Source organism: Lipophrys pholis (genome assembly GCF_963383615.2).
Source record: "Lipophrys pholis genome assembly, chromosome: 11".
In the NCBI taxonomy this organism is placed as follows: domain Eukaryota; kingdom Metazoa; phylum Chordata; class Actinopteri; order Blenniiformes; family Blenniidae; genus Lipophrys; species Lipophrys pholis.
Window position 1 is genome coordinate 19,660,298 of NC_137631.1, and position 19,680 is coordinate 19,679,977.

At 41.7% G+C, this 19,680-nt stretch overlaps 2 protein-coding genes across 2 annotated transcripts; both read left to right on the forward strand.

Annotated features, from left to right (window-relative positions):
* Positions 1-1,285: 1,285 nt before the first annotated feature.
* Positions 1,286-11,045, forward strand: ice2 (interactor of little elongator complex ELL subunit 2). Its single transcript, XM_080474855.1, has 15 exons — positions 1,286-1,406; positions 3,476-3,577; positions 3,693-3,993; positions 4,092-4,211; positions 4,303-4,437; positions 4,637-4,753; positions 5,093-5,252; positions 5,798-5,979; positions 6,073-6,871; positions 6,975-7,144; positions 7,244-7,373; positions 8,977-9,061; positions 9,300-9,350; positions 9,980-10,220; positions 10,735-11,045. The coding sequence occupies exons 1-15, from the start codon at positions 1,393-1,395 to the stop codon at positions 10,876-10,878; spliced, it is 2,751 nt and encodes a 916-aa protein (XP_080330981.1). The 5' UTR covers positions 1,286-1,392; the 3' UTR covers positions 10,879-11,045.
* anxa2a (annexin A2a) lies at positions 10,947-15,747 on the forward strand. Its single transcript, XM_080474856.1, has 13 exons — positions 10,947-11,375; positions 12,072-12,129; positions 12,243-12,336; positions 13,325-13,419; positions 13,496-13,609; positions 13,730-13,820; positions 14,058-14,137; positions 14,246-14,305; positions 14,606-14,699; positions 14,792-14,887; positions 14,969-15,027; positions 15,241-15,363; positions 15,454-15,747. Exons 2-13 carry the CDS (start codon positions 12,082-12,084, stop codon positions 15,511-15,513), a joined length of 1,014 nt encoding a protein of 337 aa, XP_080330982.1. The 5' UTR covers positions 10,947-11,375; positions 12,072-12,081; the 3' UTR covers positions 15,514-15,747.
* Positions 15,748-19,680: the final 3,933 nt, after the last annotated feature.

Below are 19,680 nucleotides of genomic sequence, written 5' to 3' on the forward strand. Positions count from 1 at the left end.
GCATGTTTCTGTAAATCACTCACTTGTAATACATGTTGTTTATCATCAGCAAGCAATGATGACTAACAGATGAAAAGTGTCGTCAAAGCAAACGTTTACAAAGATAATATTTCCTCCAAACGCAGAAAGACGGACAACAACACACACTTGCATTCACACCTATGCACCGAAACTGAAGAACCTAGAAAAAAAAACACCAAGTGAAAAGGTGCAAAGCATACACAAAGACTCCTTAAACCTGGCATCATTACAGAATCATGAAGTCCTGAGTTAATATTATTTCCATTCAATAGAAGCAAGATATTATAGACAGTATAGGATGAAAAACAACACGGCAGAATAATTCACAGGCGATCGTTGTAAAAAAAGGTGATGTGGACCGTAAAGTCTGATGCTGGCATTAGAAACACATCAGGTTAAATGTAAGATATCTGTTGTAAGGAGTGCAAGTAACCAAATACAATTATATCACTGAGATCAAGTAGTATCTTGGTTTCCTCCAATTCCCTGCATGTGTTAATGCAAGTGTGTGACTGTCTGTCTGGTGGACTGGTGTCTTTTCAGACGAGCAGCCCCACTGCTGGCTGGGAAAAAGTCCAACTCCCTGAATTGGATAAAGTGGTATGGAAACTGAATGGAAGTGGAATTTACACCATGTAATCGACTTTGCTTTTTTAAACTTCACGAGAAGCTACTGAGTAAGGTCACAATTTGGATTAACAATCAATCCATTTGATCTGCAGTTTAAAATAATCCAGTTGACAAACAAAAGTACTGCTTAATATCTGCATTTATTTAAAAAAAAAAGAAAAGAAAAGAAAAAACCTTAGTGGGATCATTTACATTTTATTGTTTGTCCCAGAAATTTTGAGATATTTAGTATAAATAAATTAAATTCAAAGCCTGCTATTGTGTTATTAAAAAGTAACTAATGGCTACCTTGAGCAGTTTTTGAATAGAGAACGTTGTATTTTAAAGTGCAATGAAACAATATAATAGTAATGGGGTAACTAAGCATACATTTCCATTACATCTCTGGTCATTATCTACTGGTACTTTGAAACAAATGATAATTGACAAGAATGATGGTTAAAAAAAAAACCAACAACAACGTTTTTAATCAATTATGTCAAAATTTCAAGTTGACCAGGAGTGTTAATTTCCCCAAGAGATCAATTTAATCAGTTTATAATAAACTGGGCATAGAGTGGGTGAGTTACGGACTCTGTCCAGAGGGGGCAGTAATGAGCACAAAGCCGCTTCATTGTGTCAGCATCGTTTCACCAGAGGAAGACTCCACTCTCAAATCAACATGTTAACTGACTTAAACGTCTGAAATGTATTTAACAATATCTTCATCGCTTCTAAACACATAGACAACCAACAGCCACGATGGAGCTGGAGTGGTGAGTGACATTCTTTCTCCGACACGAACCGTACGTCCGTTTATCGTCGTAGATGTTTAATTAAAACTGAAGTGACTGTAACTTTGAGTTAGCTCGTGTTAGCTGAACTCAGCTGTTCTGTATCGACGCTTTAATATTAAAACTTCATCCGCAGCTGTAAGTGAAGATCATTTAACTCGACTTAACATCCTGTTTATAGACACTGTCTGTTCACTATTCGCTGTTATTCTTACAACACGAGTGTTCAACGTGGAGTACTATTCTAGGATGCTGCATGCCGCTTTAAAATGAATGGGTGAGTGAATGAAGAGATTATTTCTGATCATAATTCAACACGTAGAAAAATACCAACAAATAACTTGTTTATCCTGTCAATTCTATGAATAACCGAGAGTATCTACAACCCAAAACAACAAAAGTAAAAAAAAAAGAAAGAAAAGACAGATCGAAACAACATAACAATACCATAATCAATGATATTCTCTTTCTCTCAAGATCAGTCTGAATTGTAACCCTTAATTATTAGTATTTTACAGTGTTATTGCAAGTTGACCGTGAGCTATTCACATAAACAATTCTCATAAACAATCCTCTAATATTTAATTATATTTTCCTTTTCTTTACTTAAAAAAAAAGTTAAATACAAACAGGAAGGCTTTTATTCTGAATTGGATATAATAGCTAACATGTTTTTAAATACACCTTGTCTGTACAATTTTAAATGTGTATAAATGGTGGATTTATAGACTCAAAATAACCAGCTTTATTTATTAATCTCATAGCTCTTTTCTGTAGTTTGATTGTTGAATTTCTATGAATTTTAAACACATTTCCCCAAATAAAACTGGATGTTACCAAGAAACTGGCAACAGAATGATTTCTCCCTTTCACAAATAGTGAAATTCAGTTCCAAACAAATTAACTAATGCAGTCAGTGTGAATATTCAGGGATATCTTGTAAACAATATTGTTATATTTATTTTCTTTATTTTCTTAGCGTGTAATATGTGTGACTTTGGTTTTACTCCAAACTTTGAGTGTAGACGTTACTGTAAACAGTGCTCCATTGATGATATGTTGAGAATAAACACAGAGCTTAGCCCGGCCTTAACTCACTGAGGGAGAAAGGATGTGAGACTGTTATGGGTGAGCACGAAAAACTATTAGGTTCCACGTCTTAACCGGTTGCAAATAAAGATAATTTGGTTCATGTCTCTCACAGTTTGATAAAGGTTCCCAGAATACATATCATCAAAAGAACTACAAAAGGAAAATCAAAACAAATGCAACTGCAAGGTAGATCCTGAACATCACAGGGCCAGCACAGAGAGATAGCCACACACTCTCACCTCACACCTAGAGGCATTTTAGGGTTATATTAGAATTAACCTCATGCATGTATTTTGCAATTAGGTGGATGGAGTGGTATAGGAGATGGATGGATGAACAACATGGATGAACAACATGGATGAACATGTTTTGGGGAATATTTGTGTGACTAGTTGTAACTTCTATGAAAGATGACTTGTCATTATAAAAAGTAATTACAGAGAGGGAAGGTCAAAAAACAAAAAAAAAAAAAGTCAGGTTTTCTATCTCCTACACTGCTTGATCCAGCTCAGAGTCTGTAGGTGAAGGTAGGGTACGCCCTGGACACGTCGCCAGTCCATCACATGCGTAAACACATTTTAATACACCTTTCACTTCTGACTGATGTTTTGTAGCGTAGAAAATTAAATATTGCATAATTTCTGTTAATCATAATGTTCAGAAAAAAAAAGATATTTTGCAATAAATGTCTGAAATGATCAGTTTTGTGTTGATTTGTTAGACGCTTTGATTTTAATTTCAGTTCAGTTCATTACTATTCCATATTGGAAAGGCAGAAAGAAGCACATGAGACTTGGTTGTACTTACATGATATGATGTAGTATACACTACAACATGACTTCGGGTTGCAGTCTTGCATAAACGAAACTAAAATCCAATCCAAGCACGTAGGCGAGTACTGTTAATCTGATTGGGATTACTACTATTTATTATCATTGACTTTTGTTCTCAACTTTAAGGGAGGAGCATGCAGTCCCTGAGGGTCCCTTCTTTACCAAAGAACTTTATGACAAATACTCACTTGCCCCAAATGTCAGAGAACTGTGGACCCTTCTCCAAAGGTATAGTGTACATTTCTATTTTATATCCAACGCTGCATTTCCTTTCATTTTTAAAAGCTAACAGTTTTTACCTGGGGTTTTTTTTGTTTGTTTTTTTTTGCATTCTTTAAAACAGTGTAAACAGTGATGTAGAGCCTACAAAGACGTCCTCTGAAGCGGTCGGGTTTAAAGACAGCAGCCAAGCGTCCTGTTGGGAGAGCTGTGATTCTGACGATCCATGTGCAGAAAGTGTTGCTGAAGGCGACAGTGACGATGCTAAAAAGTCACAAGGAAAACCGAAGCGCATCAAAAGCGAGGCTGGGCCTGCCTATCCAGAACCCAGGGTGCCGTTCTCATGCATGTCCAGGCTTTCCAGCAAAGAGCAGAACATATATCTTGGCTTTTTGACGAGCAAAAAGAAGGCCGACCCCCCGCAGGTACTCGCGTGTCGGCTCTTTATTTGCCTTAGTGGTTTTTGAGTCTTAGCAGTTGGGTTTGCGCTGCTGTTTTCCCCTCATCTGCACTTTCCTTTCAGAACTTACAGAAACGTGTGAACGACGAAGTGATGCAGTTTACGAGGTACCTGCAAGATGTGGCAAGAATATGTGCTGACGACTACAACTTCATATCACAAGGAGCGATGCAATATTCAGAGGTACTGACACTGCGAGGATTGCGCCTGTCATCACATCGCTGTGGTTTGTCTTTCGTAGGTTCTAACGCAGCTCACAAACGTCTTTTTTCAGGAATGCTTCCGGGGCTGTTTAGAGTACACCAGGACACTTCCTCAGCTCTACCAGATCCAGGAGCTGACCAGTTTGACTGGCGGCACATTCAACCCAGAACTGGCTCTGACCTTTGAAAAACAGCTTTTAACCTTGGTAATGTACTTTTGAATCGTTGGCCCAGTGGTACGAGGGGAGAGTTGTTCAGAAATGTCACTGTCCATTCTTCTCTGCCTCTGCTCAGCTTGGTAGTGTTGTATTGCAGAATCAGTCGTTTGGTGTTGATTAACTTCCTCCATTTCCATATTCACCCCCCACCCCCCCCCCCCCCCCCCCCCTTCTTTTATTTCTCCAGGGCACTGTGAATATTACAGACCACCAGATAGTGCCTGCTGATGCACAGCTTGCATCGGATTATCAGAGTGTTTCATCAGAGAATCCTCCAGCTAAAAAAGCTAAGGACATGCATGCTGTAAGCAATTGTCTCACTTTTTTTTTTTTTTTTTTAATTGCTCCAATAAAGAAAGTCACAGAGATTTTTTTACTGCCAGAATGGGATTCATGGCCGCAGGACTATTGTTAACTTCACTCCAGCTCTTGCAATTTTCACTTAAGACACCAGAGGGTGTTCTTGTCTTGCTCAGCAGAAGCAGTGCTAATTGTGTCTCTGCAACATGCCAGGTCACACACACACACAGTAATGTTAAAGTGTGTGTCTGATCTGTATTTCGACTGTTGGGTAGTCACTTGTATGGGACCGATGCAGTTTGTAGTGTGGTTTGCTCGACCTTTCCTGGTTTTCCCTCCCCAGACAATCAGTCGTGACGGGAATGCAGAGAAGCTGTGCACTTGTTATGAGCCGCACGTCTGTCTGACCCGGGACGCCTTGGTCCGGCTGCTGGACAACCACGGCCCTGACTTTGGGGAGCAATGGGAACTGCCCGTGTGCGTCAAATTAAACCAAGCAAAAGGTACAGCAGCACCAGTCTGTGTCCTTTCTACCATTCCAAGTTTGGGTCAGACCAGGGCCATTTCTGAGCAAATAGAGGATCCGATACGGTTTATCTTTCCGTAGGTGTTTTTAACATTTTAAAAAGTGAAGCCAGAGTTTCTTACCGTCCTCTCTCTTGCTTCAAACTCTTTTTGTTGTTGTTGTTGTTGTTGTTGTTGTTGCCGTGCCCCGACCTGCACTGACGTTCGTTTTGCCCACTGATGGATCAGAAGTTGCCTGTCAATCATCCGAGTTGCAGAATATTATTTAGTTCACATATTTGCGCTGCATCAGCTCATAAAAAGACGCGTCTGGTGTGACATGAGGCCTCATGCACAGTGTGTAGAAAGGGAGGTGTTCCTTTTAGGAGCAATCTAACTTTTGCTTCCAGCAACTAATGCCAGAGTGTAATGATGTGTGTATCAGATTGTGTTTGTGAATAAAATGTCATGTATGCAGCATGAAATGAGCCAGTGTTGTGATGCTGTCACTCTTATTTTCTTCCTTTTTTATGTCCGTTTCCAGGCAGTAGTCAGAAGAAGACTGTGTTTATAGATTCACCTCTACTGAAAACTGAAATGACAGTGAGAGAGAGGAGTCATTTTTTCCACGAGGAGAGTCTGAAACTCTCCGTCAAGAGGAATGGAAGTAAAAATATATTTAATTTGTTGACAGAACTGCCTGACATTGAGCACCAGCACTCTCAGGTATGTTGATGTTTGAGTAGATGGCGCTCTACGCGCTGTATCCTTTCCTTTGCCTCTTTTGATGGCTTGTGTTTTATTTATTTTTTTATTCAGCAAAACCCCAGAAAAAGTTGCGAGCCTCGTAACGACGGTATTGACTTTGACGTGGACATCACTGAACTGGAGACATTTGGGGAGTCGACACCTACTAACACGATGCAGGAGAAGCAGGATCATTGTTTTAAGAGCAAAGACGTTTCAGGTTCCCCACAGTCAAGGAAGACTAAAGATTTGAGCGAACATCCGGTGAGCGACTTCAGAAGTGCACAAGAAGATAGTTACGGAAGTCTGACAAGCACTGAAGAGCCGATGGCAGATATGAGTCAGATCGCTGTGAATGATGACACTGAACCACAGCCTGAACAGACGGGACAAGACGGTGTTCGGGAGGTTGAAGACTTTGCTCTTACCGAGGACTCCGACGATGAAAAGCTCGTCATCGATGATTCTGTGTCTGCAATGTCAAGGAGTCGACCTAATCCACCGGCAGGTTCTGCAGACTGCTGCGGTCCTCCCGCCACTCAGCCGGGAAACCCACACTGGCCTTCTCCTCGGGGAGCTGCACCCTGCCGGCGTCAGCCTAAAAGACAAAAGGTCTCGGGAGACCAACTGAGTGAGATCCTGCGCATGCAAACGGCCATGCTCAAGTCCTCCAGTGACGCCGTGAAACCCTCTCCCAAGTCACCCGGTCAACGAACGGAGCATGCAGCTCCTTCTCATCCCACGTCCCTGGTCAAACCCTGCGTGTCTTCGTACTTGGAGAGACATCGGAGTGAACAGAAACAGGACGGAATATCCGGTCCCGTCTCCCACGGATCTTCACTTGTCAACGCCAGTACCACAGAGCATGAAAGTTAGTGTCAGCTTATTTTCATATTGTGGAATGCACTTCTATCGTATTTATTTTCGTTGCCTCCCGATCGATCACCCACTGTTGTATTACTCCACCCGTACAGGAATACTTTCACGAGACCTGCAGGCAACTGCAGAAGACGAAAACGATTACGAGGCTCCTGTGGAAGGCAACCTGCTCTACAAGCTCTACAGTCTCCAGAGCATGCTGCTGATGGTGCGCAGCTCAGTTCCTCTGACCCACAGCAGAAACGTGGGCAGCAGCCAAAATCAGGTATACATGGTATCTTCACGTCACTCAGAAGAAGAAAAAAAAAATCTTCATTTAAGGTTTTCCGATATGCATTTAATTCATTGTGTTTTACTTCAATAGTTTGTGCCGTTGCACGTCTTGCCAAAACTGGAGTACCAGCTAAGTTACGGCGTGGAGTGTTTAACCAACGGCGAGGTGTGCCAGCTGTGGACTGAAACGCTGCTTCACTCCAGCACACTGTCTTACATTGGTAAAGTTTTTTTTTTTTTTTTCTTCTTCTTCTTTTTTTTTTCCACTTTGAATCTGCTTTTAAATTTAGTGAAAATAATATCAGCAATGTTCCCCAAACTAAATCAAAGTGTGAAGGAGCAGCTCTTTAGCCCTTTCTGGTAAAAAAAAAAAGCTCAAGACCAAACCAAAGTAACATTTATGGGTCTTAAAAAAAGCCTCTTTTTTTTTTTTTTTTTTTTCCTTCTTCTTCCATCATTTCCTTCACTCACTGAGTTCACTGTGGGCCACGAGGCCGATCCTCCCACAAACCAGTGAAATAGTCAGCAGATGACTCACCATCCTGCAGCGACTGTGGACTGGATCCGTTTGTTTTGTTGCCATAACTACAGCCGTGTCTGATTATGGGGTGATTACTGAAATGCCTAGGCCGACCAAAGCAACATGTTTTAGCTTCAATTATGTCTTTTCATGTGTACATGTGCTGCTAACCTGTAGTTTAGCGTTCAGGGAGAGACTCCCACTGATTTTCTGTCATTAATATGTGGTCCATACATTTACGTAATCTCAACCCCCTCCATAACAGTTTTGGTTTTTTTGTTTCTATCCGAGGACCTTTGCTAAGAGTTTTTTTTTTTTTCCAGTCAAATCACACAGTTCTGCATGTTTCACATAATCTACATTACACAATGTATTCTTAGGCTTCCCCCTCACTGTTGTAAGTATAGCTTTGTCAACAAAGGTGTTTAAACCACATAACTGAAATTCTACATTTTCCAAAGAATAATGTTGATATATTTATTTAGATTTTATGAAATTGTCCCAAAAGATATTCAATAAGTGATTGTTTCTCCCCCTTTTCTTCAACTTAACTTTAATCTTAAATATCTGGCCGTTTTTCAGTATTTAAGCATGTTGTTGATGGTACTGAAAAGCTCCATTTACAAACATGCTGGTTATACTGGTCACACTGCATTAGTCCTGCTGACCACTGTAATAACTATTTGTCTGCTTCAAGGAATTGTTTCTGTTTGTTTTTCTTTTCTAAATGTTCTCGTCTGGAGAAGTTATACACATGAGAAGTTGGCACGTCAAATTCTCAGTGGCAACAGGAAAGAAATACTGCATATTGATTAAAACGGTGTCGGTTTGGGAACAGTATTATGATAAAACAAAGAAAGCAGTGGGGACTTTCCAGCTATACGTGAAAATACAGTTTCCCTAATTAATGACCTTATGTCAAGGAGCCCAGCTGATGGAAGACTTCCTTCTTTGTTCTCTGTTTTGTAGTCTGTCGTGCGGTTCATCATGTGGTGTTTGTCTATTCCTGGCTGCAGTTACAGCCGTTAAAACACTCCATAATTGAATGAAAAGCACTGTTGAAATCGGCAGGCTCCACCAGCTGGAGTGGGAGGCAGAGAGGGAGGGAGAAGACCAACAAGCGATGCTTACCACCCACTCAAGCTTGTAACAATGTTGGAAAAGCACTGCAGACTAATTACTTTGTAAGCAATAAGGGGGGGGGGGGGGGGCACATGGATGATGAAGCGAGGCTCTTGATGTGCGCGCTCGCCGGCTCTTGTTGTCGTCAGTGTATCATTCACCCGCTCTGTTTGACTCCGCAGCTCACATCAATGCGCTCACATCAAAAGTAGCTCTGCTGAGGAAGCTGCCTGACGACTGGAAGCAGAACATCTCCTGTGGGTTCAAGTGAGTGCCGTTTGAACAGTGTTTGTGTGCACACGATTATCATTAACCTAATAACCCCACCGTGATTACGTTACCGCGCATTTTGAAGTTGTCATCTTGAGATCCAGTCACTTTACCGGTGATCCTTTCATCAGAGGAAGCTGTCCTCACCGCGGCGCCTGTCGCCTTGGCGCTGAAATTCTAATTCCAGCCAAAGTAGACTGACTACCACTTGATGATGTGTCTTCTCCGTCCTCAGGCTATCCAAGTCATTGAACATCCTGCACCACCTGCTGAAAAAGCTTACTGGGTAAGGTCTTGAGGGCATTTGGTTGTATTAGATTTGTTTGTGGAGTAGCCGAGCGCCCGCGCCCTTATTGCCATTACCTTGTAAGGTAGTTTGCAGAAATATCGTTTCTTTTGGTTTTAGGTTTAAAAGTAAAATGTTTATTTATTCATACACTTTATTTTTTTAATCAATACACTTTATTTGATACTTTCTGTGTCGTAAAAATCCGCGAAAGCTAATTCAGCCCCTTCAAGCTGGTTGGAACAGAGGTTCACCTCGTCCTAGTTACTTGGTTTTAATGCACACAGAATTCACATGACGTTTAAACACACTGGAGAACATGTGCAGACTTTGCAGATGAGCTGTCGGCACACCTACGTGTTCACACTCATTAATCTGATGCAATTCTTGTTCAGTTCAGTCTTTTAGCCTCGGGGTTATTCTGACCTCGTGTTTGTGTTGGAGGATTACTCAATCCGTTGCTCAATGAGACACGATAGATGTGTCACATTCTCCTTTCTGGAAGCGCCGTTCACCTGACTTCCTGTCGTCGTGCAACAGCAAGAGATCAAGACTCCCCAACGACGCGACAGCATGTTTCAGATTGTTGGTTTTGAACCCTAATCTGTGACTTCCTGTGGCTTCTGTAGGCTGGACGAAGGACGATACCTGATCACACACAGCGCGGGGAAGCCATTTGTGACCCTGTTAAGAGCAGCTGATGGTGCAAGTCGGGAGTTGTACGACCTGCAGCAGGTGCACCGCTCGACTCCTCCAGCCCCGGCCTCCGGCCTCCTGCCCTGGGTACCCGTCAATCCGGTGGTGGTCCTGGACTTTCACCGTAAACACGGCCGAGTGCCCTGCACCTTCCCACCGAAACAATTCCCCAAGGTTGGTCAGGCCACTTGACGCTACAATGAAACAAATGGGACTATACCACATAAGTGGCGTCTGCACCTTTAAATACACTTGACAGGGATTCTCTTAAAGCCACTTTGAGTGAAATGCTTCCGTGGTAAACTTGTGGTCACTGCAAAGCCCTCTGCCGTTTTCTTATCAGACAAGCTGAGCCAGCCGAGTGCTGCAGAGTTGTCCGCAAAAGCCCCAAACCAACACGGGAACAATGGTGGACATACCAGTATCAGCAGCAGCAGCTCAGCGGGCTTTATAGGCGTTGACATTCATTGAATGCCTGTCCACATTTCAACACAGTGAGGACTTGAACACGTCTTCAGAGTGGAGGAAAAACATTCCTGCTGAAACGAGATTTCGGAGTATTTATATCTCCGGTATTAGAACTTCATGCAGCGATGGATAAAAATGCTTATTTTTTTTAGCATTTATTTGCATGTTGCTTCTTGATTTTCGCTTTTCTTGAAAACCTTACCATCTTCTCTTCACACAGATGGCTAAGGATGGATCCAACAACACCGCGTCCGGGCCAAAGAACAACCTGGAGACACAGGGGAATATGAGCAAGAACAAGCGAAGGAGACGTGCAGCCAAACGTAAAAAGTATATTAATAAGCTCATTCAGAAGTCTGTTTAGAGTAGGAGTGGCTGCAGGAGCTGGAAATGAAAGAAGAACAGGAAATACCTTTTGAATATGTGATTGTTGAAGCACTTTAAGAAAATTGAATCTGTTTGTTTTATTTTCTTCACATATATGTTTTGTGTTTTATACGAAGAGAGAAACAATAAACTTTTTGGATTTCTATGGGAGCGTTCTGATTGTAAATGATACACTGAAGTTGATTTCATGTTGGCCCTGGAGTCGGGATTCGATCCTACGAGACACAGCAGATACTTTTGTACAGCGACTGTGTGAAAAGCTGCTCCGGATTTCAACACCAGGAGCTGCCTGACGATGGCTCAGCCGCATGTGCTGGACCAGGGTGGAGTCATGAGGGCATGGAAAGGGGAGGGATTGTGAGTCAGAGGAGCTGAAAAGGGGGAAGCCGTTTTGTTCATTGGAAAAGTTTGAGCTCCACACCCATTCCACTGAAACGCCACCAGGACACATCTCTGCAACTTCTTCTGACTGAGGTAAGTTTGAAATACCACACAGTGGTGCTGGATGACTGCGTTTGTCGCCCAAATTAACCTCGCCTTGCAGTCTCAAGGATTTAGTTTGTTTCAAATCTTCAGTATGAAACAGTGACTTCAGTTCCCTTTGTGAACTTTGTGAAAAGTAGTTTTGCTTCTTGTTTCCTGTACGAGTTCGCTTGTGTGCATGAGTGTAGTCGTCTTTGGCAGCAGAGTGGAGCACAGAAGCTTTTTCCAGGGTGTGTCACTCTGTGTTGGATGTTTCTGAAGGAACCGGCTGCTGAGAAAACAATTACCTAATGTTTCAGATCATTTTCTAGAGTAAAGTTCCAGATTCATCCCAAAACAAGTTTTCAAGACTTTAGAAGCTCAGATGATGTTCAAGTGTACTGAATCTTAAGATTTGGTGGTTTCACTTGGAACTTTTCCATTAGATTCTGATCTTTTGTGTTTCCAGTCGTAACATCGCAGAGCAGGCAAAACAAACTGAACGACTTGTGGTTTATTGAATAAACACTGACGGGGGGGGGTGAAAGTGACGCCTTGTAATTGTTCAACGGCCTCTGTTCAAAAGAGAACTGGCTCAAGTGATTCTAGCTTCAGTCATAATAAGCGAGGCCTGGAGCATGTGTAAACTGAGAACGATCACTGTGGGAATCGTGGAGAGTTCTAATTGTCTTCTTTCATCTTTTTCAGGAGAGTCAAGATGGCTTTGGTATCGGAGTTTCTCGGGCAGCTGTCGCTCAACATTGGGGTAAGTCATAACTACTTTTTTGGGGGGGGGGGGGTTTTAATAGCGCACTAATGCATTGTGAATGAGGATGTGTTTTCATCACTTTGCCTGCTTTTTTTCTTTTAAATCATCAGGCCAGTGAGCAACTGTACCCCACCGTGGTGCCTGCTTTGGACTTTGACCCCGACAGAGATGCTGCCAGGATCGACACTGCCATCAAAACTAAAGGTAAGATCCAGCTTGTGTGTGTGTGGGGTGGGGGTGGGGGTGGGTGTGGTACTCAAAAGTCCATCAGTGCTGGAGTCTGCAGCTTCTCCCAACAGATGAGTCGCTGGTATTTGTGAGTCAGCATCGCAGCTTAAACTGTTGTGGCCATGCTGGGCACACCTCCATGTCTGAGCCTCAGTGCTGCCAGAGCTGCTGGCAGCACTGAGGCTCAGTCTTCAGCAGCCCGACCACTTTGTTGTGATAAAGAATGTGTTCTATGTGGAAAGATGTTTTCTCTGCAAATGAGAGTAGGAGGGGAGGGGGGGGATACCTTATGGCCATGTCATGTGCTGGAGCAAACGATCTTCTGAAAACTGCCAAAACTCACTGCAGATCATTCTTTGAAGGCTTTTGGGGATTCGCTGAAAGAATAATATCTATAAACAAATTTCCCCCATTATGACGGTGAATAAAAGTTCTGATCAAAGAACTTTTGAGTTCCTTTTCATTTATATTGCCAATCACGTCATAGGAGAGGACCGAGGTCGACGTCAGACCACAGAAGAATTTAGAGGCGCGTAATTATGACTTATGAATGTATGGAACGTGAGAAAAGGCTGCACGTTCAGTGCAATGAAGAAGGTCTCCCAGCATTCTAAACCTAAAGCAGCTTAACTAGAATAACTACACAACAACTTTAACTTCTATTCACTGTTTGAGGCTTTGAGCTGTTGATGTGAAAATAAATGTACATTTGCTCTCATTTTAAATGGGAGCAATGGCATTTTTCAATTGTACATAACTCATGGTCGCTGTGTTCCAATCACTGTTAGCGGATATAACCTTCACAAGAGCTGACTGAGCAGGAGGAGGAACGTCTGTAGCCTGTCGACAGTAACATGCTGCTTTTTAACAGCAAACCTATTGATCTTGAGGAGGAGGACTCGTTACTCTGCCATCCAACAGTCCTCACAGTTCATATATAATCCAGGCATCTGGTTTATTTCAGGAGTGGATGAGCAGACCATCATTGATGTCCTGACAAAACGCACCTACGCCCAAAGGAGAGAGATTGCTTTTGCTTATGAGAGGAGGGCAAAGAAGGTAAAGTCCTCTCTGTTAAGTGTCTCTTTGATCAAATGTGGGGAACACAAGTAACAAAATGTGTTGTTTTTTTTAGGACATGATCTCAGCCCTGAAGGGGGCGCTGTCCGGTTCTCTAGAAAGTGTGATCCTTGGACTGATGAAGAGCACAGCCCAGTATGACGCCTCAGAGATCCGAGGATCTATCAAGGTAATCGGGGATTCATTGAAAGAGCAATACTGCCCCCTGCTGGAGCAGTGGCGGTACATCGCTGTTTCTGCAGAAAGATTCGAAGTGAAGCGATTGCTTTAAAGTTTCTGTCTCTTTCAGGGCTTGGGAACAGATGAAGAAACTCTTATTGAGATTTTGTGCTCACGCAGCAGCGCCGAACTGGTGGAGATCAAGAAGGTTTACAAAGACTGTGAGTGTGAAACATCTCAGAGTTTCATGCCGAGAGTTAAACATGCATTGCAATATTTTCTATATAGGAAATTCTTTCTGGTTGATATCTTGTTTTTGTATTTGTTTTTATTTTAGCTTACTTGGGTTTCATAGAGCAAACTGTAGGACGATGAACCATTCCATTTTACAATAAATGTCGGTCTCCGGTTGTGATTCAGTCAAAGAACCGATGACATGAAAACGTGTTTCTTTGCAGTGATTAAGAAGGACCTGGACAAAGACGTGGCTGGTGACACATCTGGAAACTTTGCTAAGCTGCTTCTGGCTCTGGTGCAGGTGAGATATTGGCACATCTTCAGAATTTACAATTCACCGTAGAAATTTGAGGGGCTGAAAAGTAAAACCTTTTTTCTTTTAATTTTGCGACTTTTTATTTCCGTTCAGACAAAGAGAGACGAGCCATCTTCTGTTGTGGACTATGAAAAGATCGATGAAGATGCCAGAGTAAGTCGTCACTTCCCGGCTTGAATACAAATGATTTGGAAGCTATGGGTCCAACAATAACATCAGTGTCACTTCAACAATAAAGCTTAAACCAAATCACTGACCTTTTTATAATAATGATTCAATGAATTCAGAGCCTCGTGATTCTAACGCTGACATTTTCTGGTGCGTTTCCCCTCCTGAAAGTACAAATATGATCATTTTGATGTGTGAATAATGTTTACGTTCAAACAAAAACACCGGATATTCGCCCCAAAGAACTCGTAAGGTGTTGATGATAGTCACTGGTCTTTGTCTCAGGCTTTGTATGATGCTGGAGTCAAAATCAAAGGAACCGATGTGGCGACCTGGATCTCCATCATGTCTGAGAGAAGTGTCCCTCACCTGCAAAAAGGTAACGACACCTGCTTTCTTACCATGTGTATTTTCTGTCCTTATCAAGAGCAAAGAGTCATTTTTTTTTTCTCCCCCCCCTCCACTCGTTAGTGTTCCAGAGGTACAAGAGTTACAGCCCGTACGACATGCAGGAGAGCATCGAGAAGGAAGTGAAGGGAGACCTAAAGAAGTCCTTCCTGGTGCTCGGTACGCCTCTTCTGTAATTCTGTTAATAATGTTCATTTAGACTGAAAATACTTTAATAAAATAACCTTCCTTCTGTTCCAGTTCAGTGCTTTGAAAACAAGCAGCTGTACTTTGCCAAAAGACTCCATGAAGCCATGAAGGTACCCCCACTCTTCTTGTGGAAACGTGACCATTTCGACCGCGAGACGTTTTTAAAGAACAAATAAGAAGCACGACTGCCTGTGAAAGTGTTATTTAACTGCAGCGATCCAAAGTTGGCTGAAGTTGTCTTACCGCGGCGTTGCGTCAGCTGCCGGGGTTTAAGTATCGAGCGCGTTCAACTTTTAAGTGCTGACTTGTGCTCGTCCATGCAGAGTAAAGGAGCCAAGGAGAAGATCGTGACCAGGATCATTGTGTCCCGCTGCGAGGTCGACCTGAAAAAGGTGGCTTCGGAGTACAAGGCCACCTTCGGTCAGTCCCTGCACAAGACAATTCTGGTGAGTAAAATTCACAACCTGCCGCTAATTTCTGATTTCCAGTGAAGTTTGTTGGTCCTCTGACCCGCTCTGTGTCTTTCCTTTTGGCAGGAACACACCAAAGGAGACTACGAGAAGGTTCTGCTCAGCCTCTGTGGACCAGAGGAGTAGAAACTGGTTTAAAAGGCCTCGTCTTACATTAAAAGCACATGTACTGGAAACTCTGGCTTCTGGATACGACTCCTGTGACTGAAGCCTTTTTTTTTTTTTTTCAATTTTCCTGAACCCATTTGAATGCAAAATTCAAGTAGAATTATCTCACTTTTTGATTGATTTAAAAAAAAGATTGTGTATTCCAGTTTATATTTGTTATGATACGGATAGTAATAAAGCTGCATTGTTGGAGCACCGTTTCATTTATTACTGCCTTTTACCAAGAGGTACCTCTGGAAAAAAGTGATATTTGATTCATAACTTTTATTTAAAAAGAGAAAAATTCCTATATTTTATATTTAGTGCATCTAAACAAATGTAAAGAATAACACAAATGTTTCAATCTCATGAGGTATGAAAAAACTTAATACTATTTTATTCTCTTATGTATGTATTGTAAGTGTAGAAAATACAGACAAAAGAATGAACGTTTCAATTCTTATTAATGATTTCAAGTTTATTGAAAGATGTTTTGTCAAATGACCACTAGAGGGCGACACAACAGCGTTAAAAACAGCTCCAGAGGCCTTCACTATGACACCTGCTTCAAATGTTTTGTCACGTTATATAAATATGATAACGTAATTTTAAATATCAAATGATGCCTTCTATTATTATCTTTCGTCTCTATTTTTCTAGTAATTGAAAATGAAACAACTAAACATTTTCACCTTCATAAAAACTATGCGGCTTTTGTATTCTTTTTCTTTTTTTTTTTTTAAGTTTTGGAAGGTTTTTGCCAAATAAAATGGTCACAATAATTGTTCATTTTCAAACTTCACCGACTGAGCTCATCTGTGAAAATATAGATTCACATCTTCATAAAATCAGAGTCATATGTGTTTGACGCTGCTTCATTTTTCTTTATCTGAAGAAATGTAAGAAATCACCCTCAAATTCTATGATGAGTTTCTATCAAGATGATTTAATCATTAGTGTGTTTTTCTGTGTTTGTTTGGTGCTAATATTTTAATTGAAAATGTTAATTTTACCCCCGGCTAGGGTGATTTGCATAGCACTAAACAAGCGTCTATACAACGTGTTTCTGCTGTTTAGTTTGTGGTCTCTCAGGATGAAATAACCACCACAGTGTTGTCAAGGCATTTCTACTGAAGGATACGAAAAAAAATAAAAAATATAGCCCCAAAAGGCAGGATTAGTACTGCTTCACAAAGTGATGAGGACCGGATGGGAAGGGGAACGTGCAATAATCTGATGAAAATAAAGTGGTGTACTGTAGCTCAAACAGGATGGAGGATCATTTATTATTGAGGGAGAAATCGCTTGATAAAATAAAGCTTCTGTCTAATGTTCTCAACGCTTGAGTAGCTGAGGAGAGAAATGGCTTCAAATCTTAACAAGGGATTGGATTTATGATCATTTTGTAATAATATTGATGAGAACATTAGCCCTTTGTGATGGTTTGTGTTTATGGGCAATAAAAAAAAATAAAATATAGTGTAAAGTAAGATAAAACTGTATTTTGCAAAGCAGCGAGTGAGATTTATGCGGGGATGTGGTGACAGATTAATCTTTGCATCATAAAGAGAAAAGTACCACCATATTTTCCCCTCTTTTTTTTTCTTTATATGGATGTACAACATGCTGTTCTGCTCAAGGCCAGCCCGTTGGGACCTCCAGCAAACCCAAGGGGAACTCTCTTCTCAATTGAAACGATGCAATTTACTGTCCCAAACACTGGCACTTCATCATTCAGAGGACTTTAACCCCATGAATGTCAAACACAGAGCATGCTGGGAAGGAGATGGAAAGCCTCGCATTACCATAACAACTAGAGCCAAATGACAAGCACTCTGAAGTCTAAAAGGTGAAGAATAATACCATATAATCACCTAATAACATTTGGATTTGAGGAGGGAGTTTTGACTACTTTGTATGAAGGAAAAAAGACACTACGAGGAGGGTTTTTGCTTTGTTTGTTTTTTCAAATGTAATCAAACACTGTTCCCACCTCTCAGACGGCTGCGTTTTTTTTTTTTTTAAAGCTCAGAAAAATCATATTTCTCTTCAAATACGGTGGGATTGGCTATATCGTCCATAATATCGTGATTTTTTATTTTTATTTTAATGTGGCAGGATGAGCACAGAGCTGTAACGTCACGTCGATCACCTCTACTATCACGCACGCTCAAGTCATCATTTTTCACTGAATGATGCTTAGAGCATCTTTAAATATGTTCTGCAGCCACGTCTGCTGTTACACTTGTGAACAATAAATTATTTCAAAATCTAATTTTCTCTGTGGCTAAAGTAGTAAACTTCATTCCTTTTATTCTCAGAGGTCTGAATTCATTTTTAAACCCAATGCTCTTTAGCCCAAACTTTAAGCTCTGTTCAGGTCCTGACACTCCATCTGTCAGGCAGCACAACATGAACTAAACACACAAGTGCTCACAAGTGAACACACACTTTTCTCAGGTGTGATGAGAACGATTAGGCCAGAAAAAGTCAGTTCAGATCGCACAGGGAGTTTCGTTCTTCTTCATTTTAGCCTATACTGTATTGTTGTTAGAATGAGAAGAATAAGAATCATAAACTATAATAAGAATTGACATATTGTATGTAAGATGTGTAACAAAAGCATATACGAAAACACATTACATGAAACAGTTGGAACATTTCGTTTAGTTTTTGTTGTTAAGAAAAATCACAATGTGAATATGGCTTCATCAGTAACATATTTTAGGCATAAAATTGTAATTAGCCTCTCTGTAAATTTACTTAAAAAAAAAAAAAAAAGTCCTTTAATAAAACGATTACTAGTTTAACCATCTAATAAATAATAATAAAAAAAATAAAAGATGCAAAGAAAAGGCGTCCCCCTGACCCTGAGATTTCTCCTGCTGCTGCTCCACTTCTGAGGCTCTCTGGTGCCCCCCAGGGGATGCCTGCCCCACACTTTGAAAACCAGTGGACTTGATGAGACGTCGCCTCCGTCTCCGCCCCACCCTCACCTCAGAGAAAAAGCCCGGGCGGTGCTTCAGGCATCCAGCGGCATTAAAGTTTCACAGTACAGCTGTAGAAGCGACTGCTGGCCCGCCAGACATAGCAACTGCACATCGGGAAGGTATTAGTTTGTGCTTTTTATTAATTCATTGCATTGAACAAAACTTGCGACACAAGAGAACCAACAGCTTCTTCATGTTTCCCTTCACTCCGCTCTCCTTGACACATCTGAACCCGGCTCCGTGTTTCTGTGTGGAGCACCGAGGGGTGTTTAATTATAGAGTAGAAGGCCACCAGGGTCTGCTTTTAATTGTGTGCATCTTTCCCTGTGTATGTGTGCGTGTGTGTGTTTGCCTGCAGCTCTTATAGGTCGCAGGCATACTCTAAATGAGAACTCCTACAGGCGAAGCTGGAAGACCCGCTCCCTCAACACATCTATAGAGCCAGAGTTTGATTAATATTTTCTTAATTATCATTATTTAATTCAGCAAAACCACAGCTTCTTCAGTGAAAGCGTGGCCTTTGTCTGTGTGATGCTGAATATCCTGGCTCATTAAGGGCACGCACAGATCCTGTATATGGTAAATAAGAGGCTGTGTCTTGTGCTGCTGCCCCGGGGAGAGTTGGCACCACACTGAAGGACATCTCCTTCTGAAGAATGGCGCTGTGCTGATGTTTCTCTGCTCAGACCGTACAGCCGGATCCTCCGCCTCTGGCATCGTCAGGCCCGTTTCCTTTTATGAGGCTCAAACTGAGACAACAGCACAGGCAGACGAGCGCTGTGCACTCATCACGCCATCAGGCTGCCTCCTTTGTACAGTCGACTGGTGATTGAAACAACATAAGAGAGCAGAAGAAGGCCCGTCTCCTCCTGGGTTTTGGCTGCAGTCAGTCCATCTACAGGCAGAAATAGACACACGGGGAAGTTTGTAAAGGAGCTTTGTGTACATGTAACACAGTGTGTCTTTGAAGAGTTCAGCTTCTGTCATCTGGAGAAGACGAGCAAGAAAAAAGATTTTTGGGAAGCAGACTGTGGATGTACTGCTTCAGTGCAGGATGCTTAATATAGTGATTACACTTACGCTACAGTTTGCGCCTTAAAAACAGACGCTTTCTTTTTAATTGCGTTGAGTCAATCATGTCAGATAGTAGTCACAA

What these genes read in the sequence shown, in the direction of transcription:
- ice2 (XM_080474855.1), top strand. An exon ending in CTGTGGACCCTTCTCCAAAG is followed by an intron (nt 3,578 to 3,692) that starts GTATAGTGTACA and finishes TCTTTAAAACAG; the next exon opens with TGTAAACAGTGATGTAGAGC. An exon ending in CAGTACCACAGAGCATGAAA is followed by an intron (nt 6,872 to 6,974) that starts GTTAGTGTCAGC and finishes CCACCCGTACAG; the next exon opens with GAATACTTTCACGAGACCTG.
- anxa2a (XM_080474856.1), top strand. Translation starts at nt 12,082, where the DNA reads ATGGCTTTGGTATCGGAGTTTCTCGGGCAGCTGTCGCTCAACATTGGG. An exon ending in AGCTGTCGCTCAACATTGGG is followed by an intron (nt 12,130 to 12,242) that starts GTAAGTCATAAC and finishes TTAAATCATCAG; the next exon opens with GCCAGTGAGCAACTGTACCC. An exon ending in CAAGAAGGTTTACAAAGACT is followed by an intron (nt 13,821 to 14,057) that starts GTGAGTGTGAAA and finishes GTTTCTTTGCAG; the next exon opens with TGATTAAGAAGGACCTGGAC.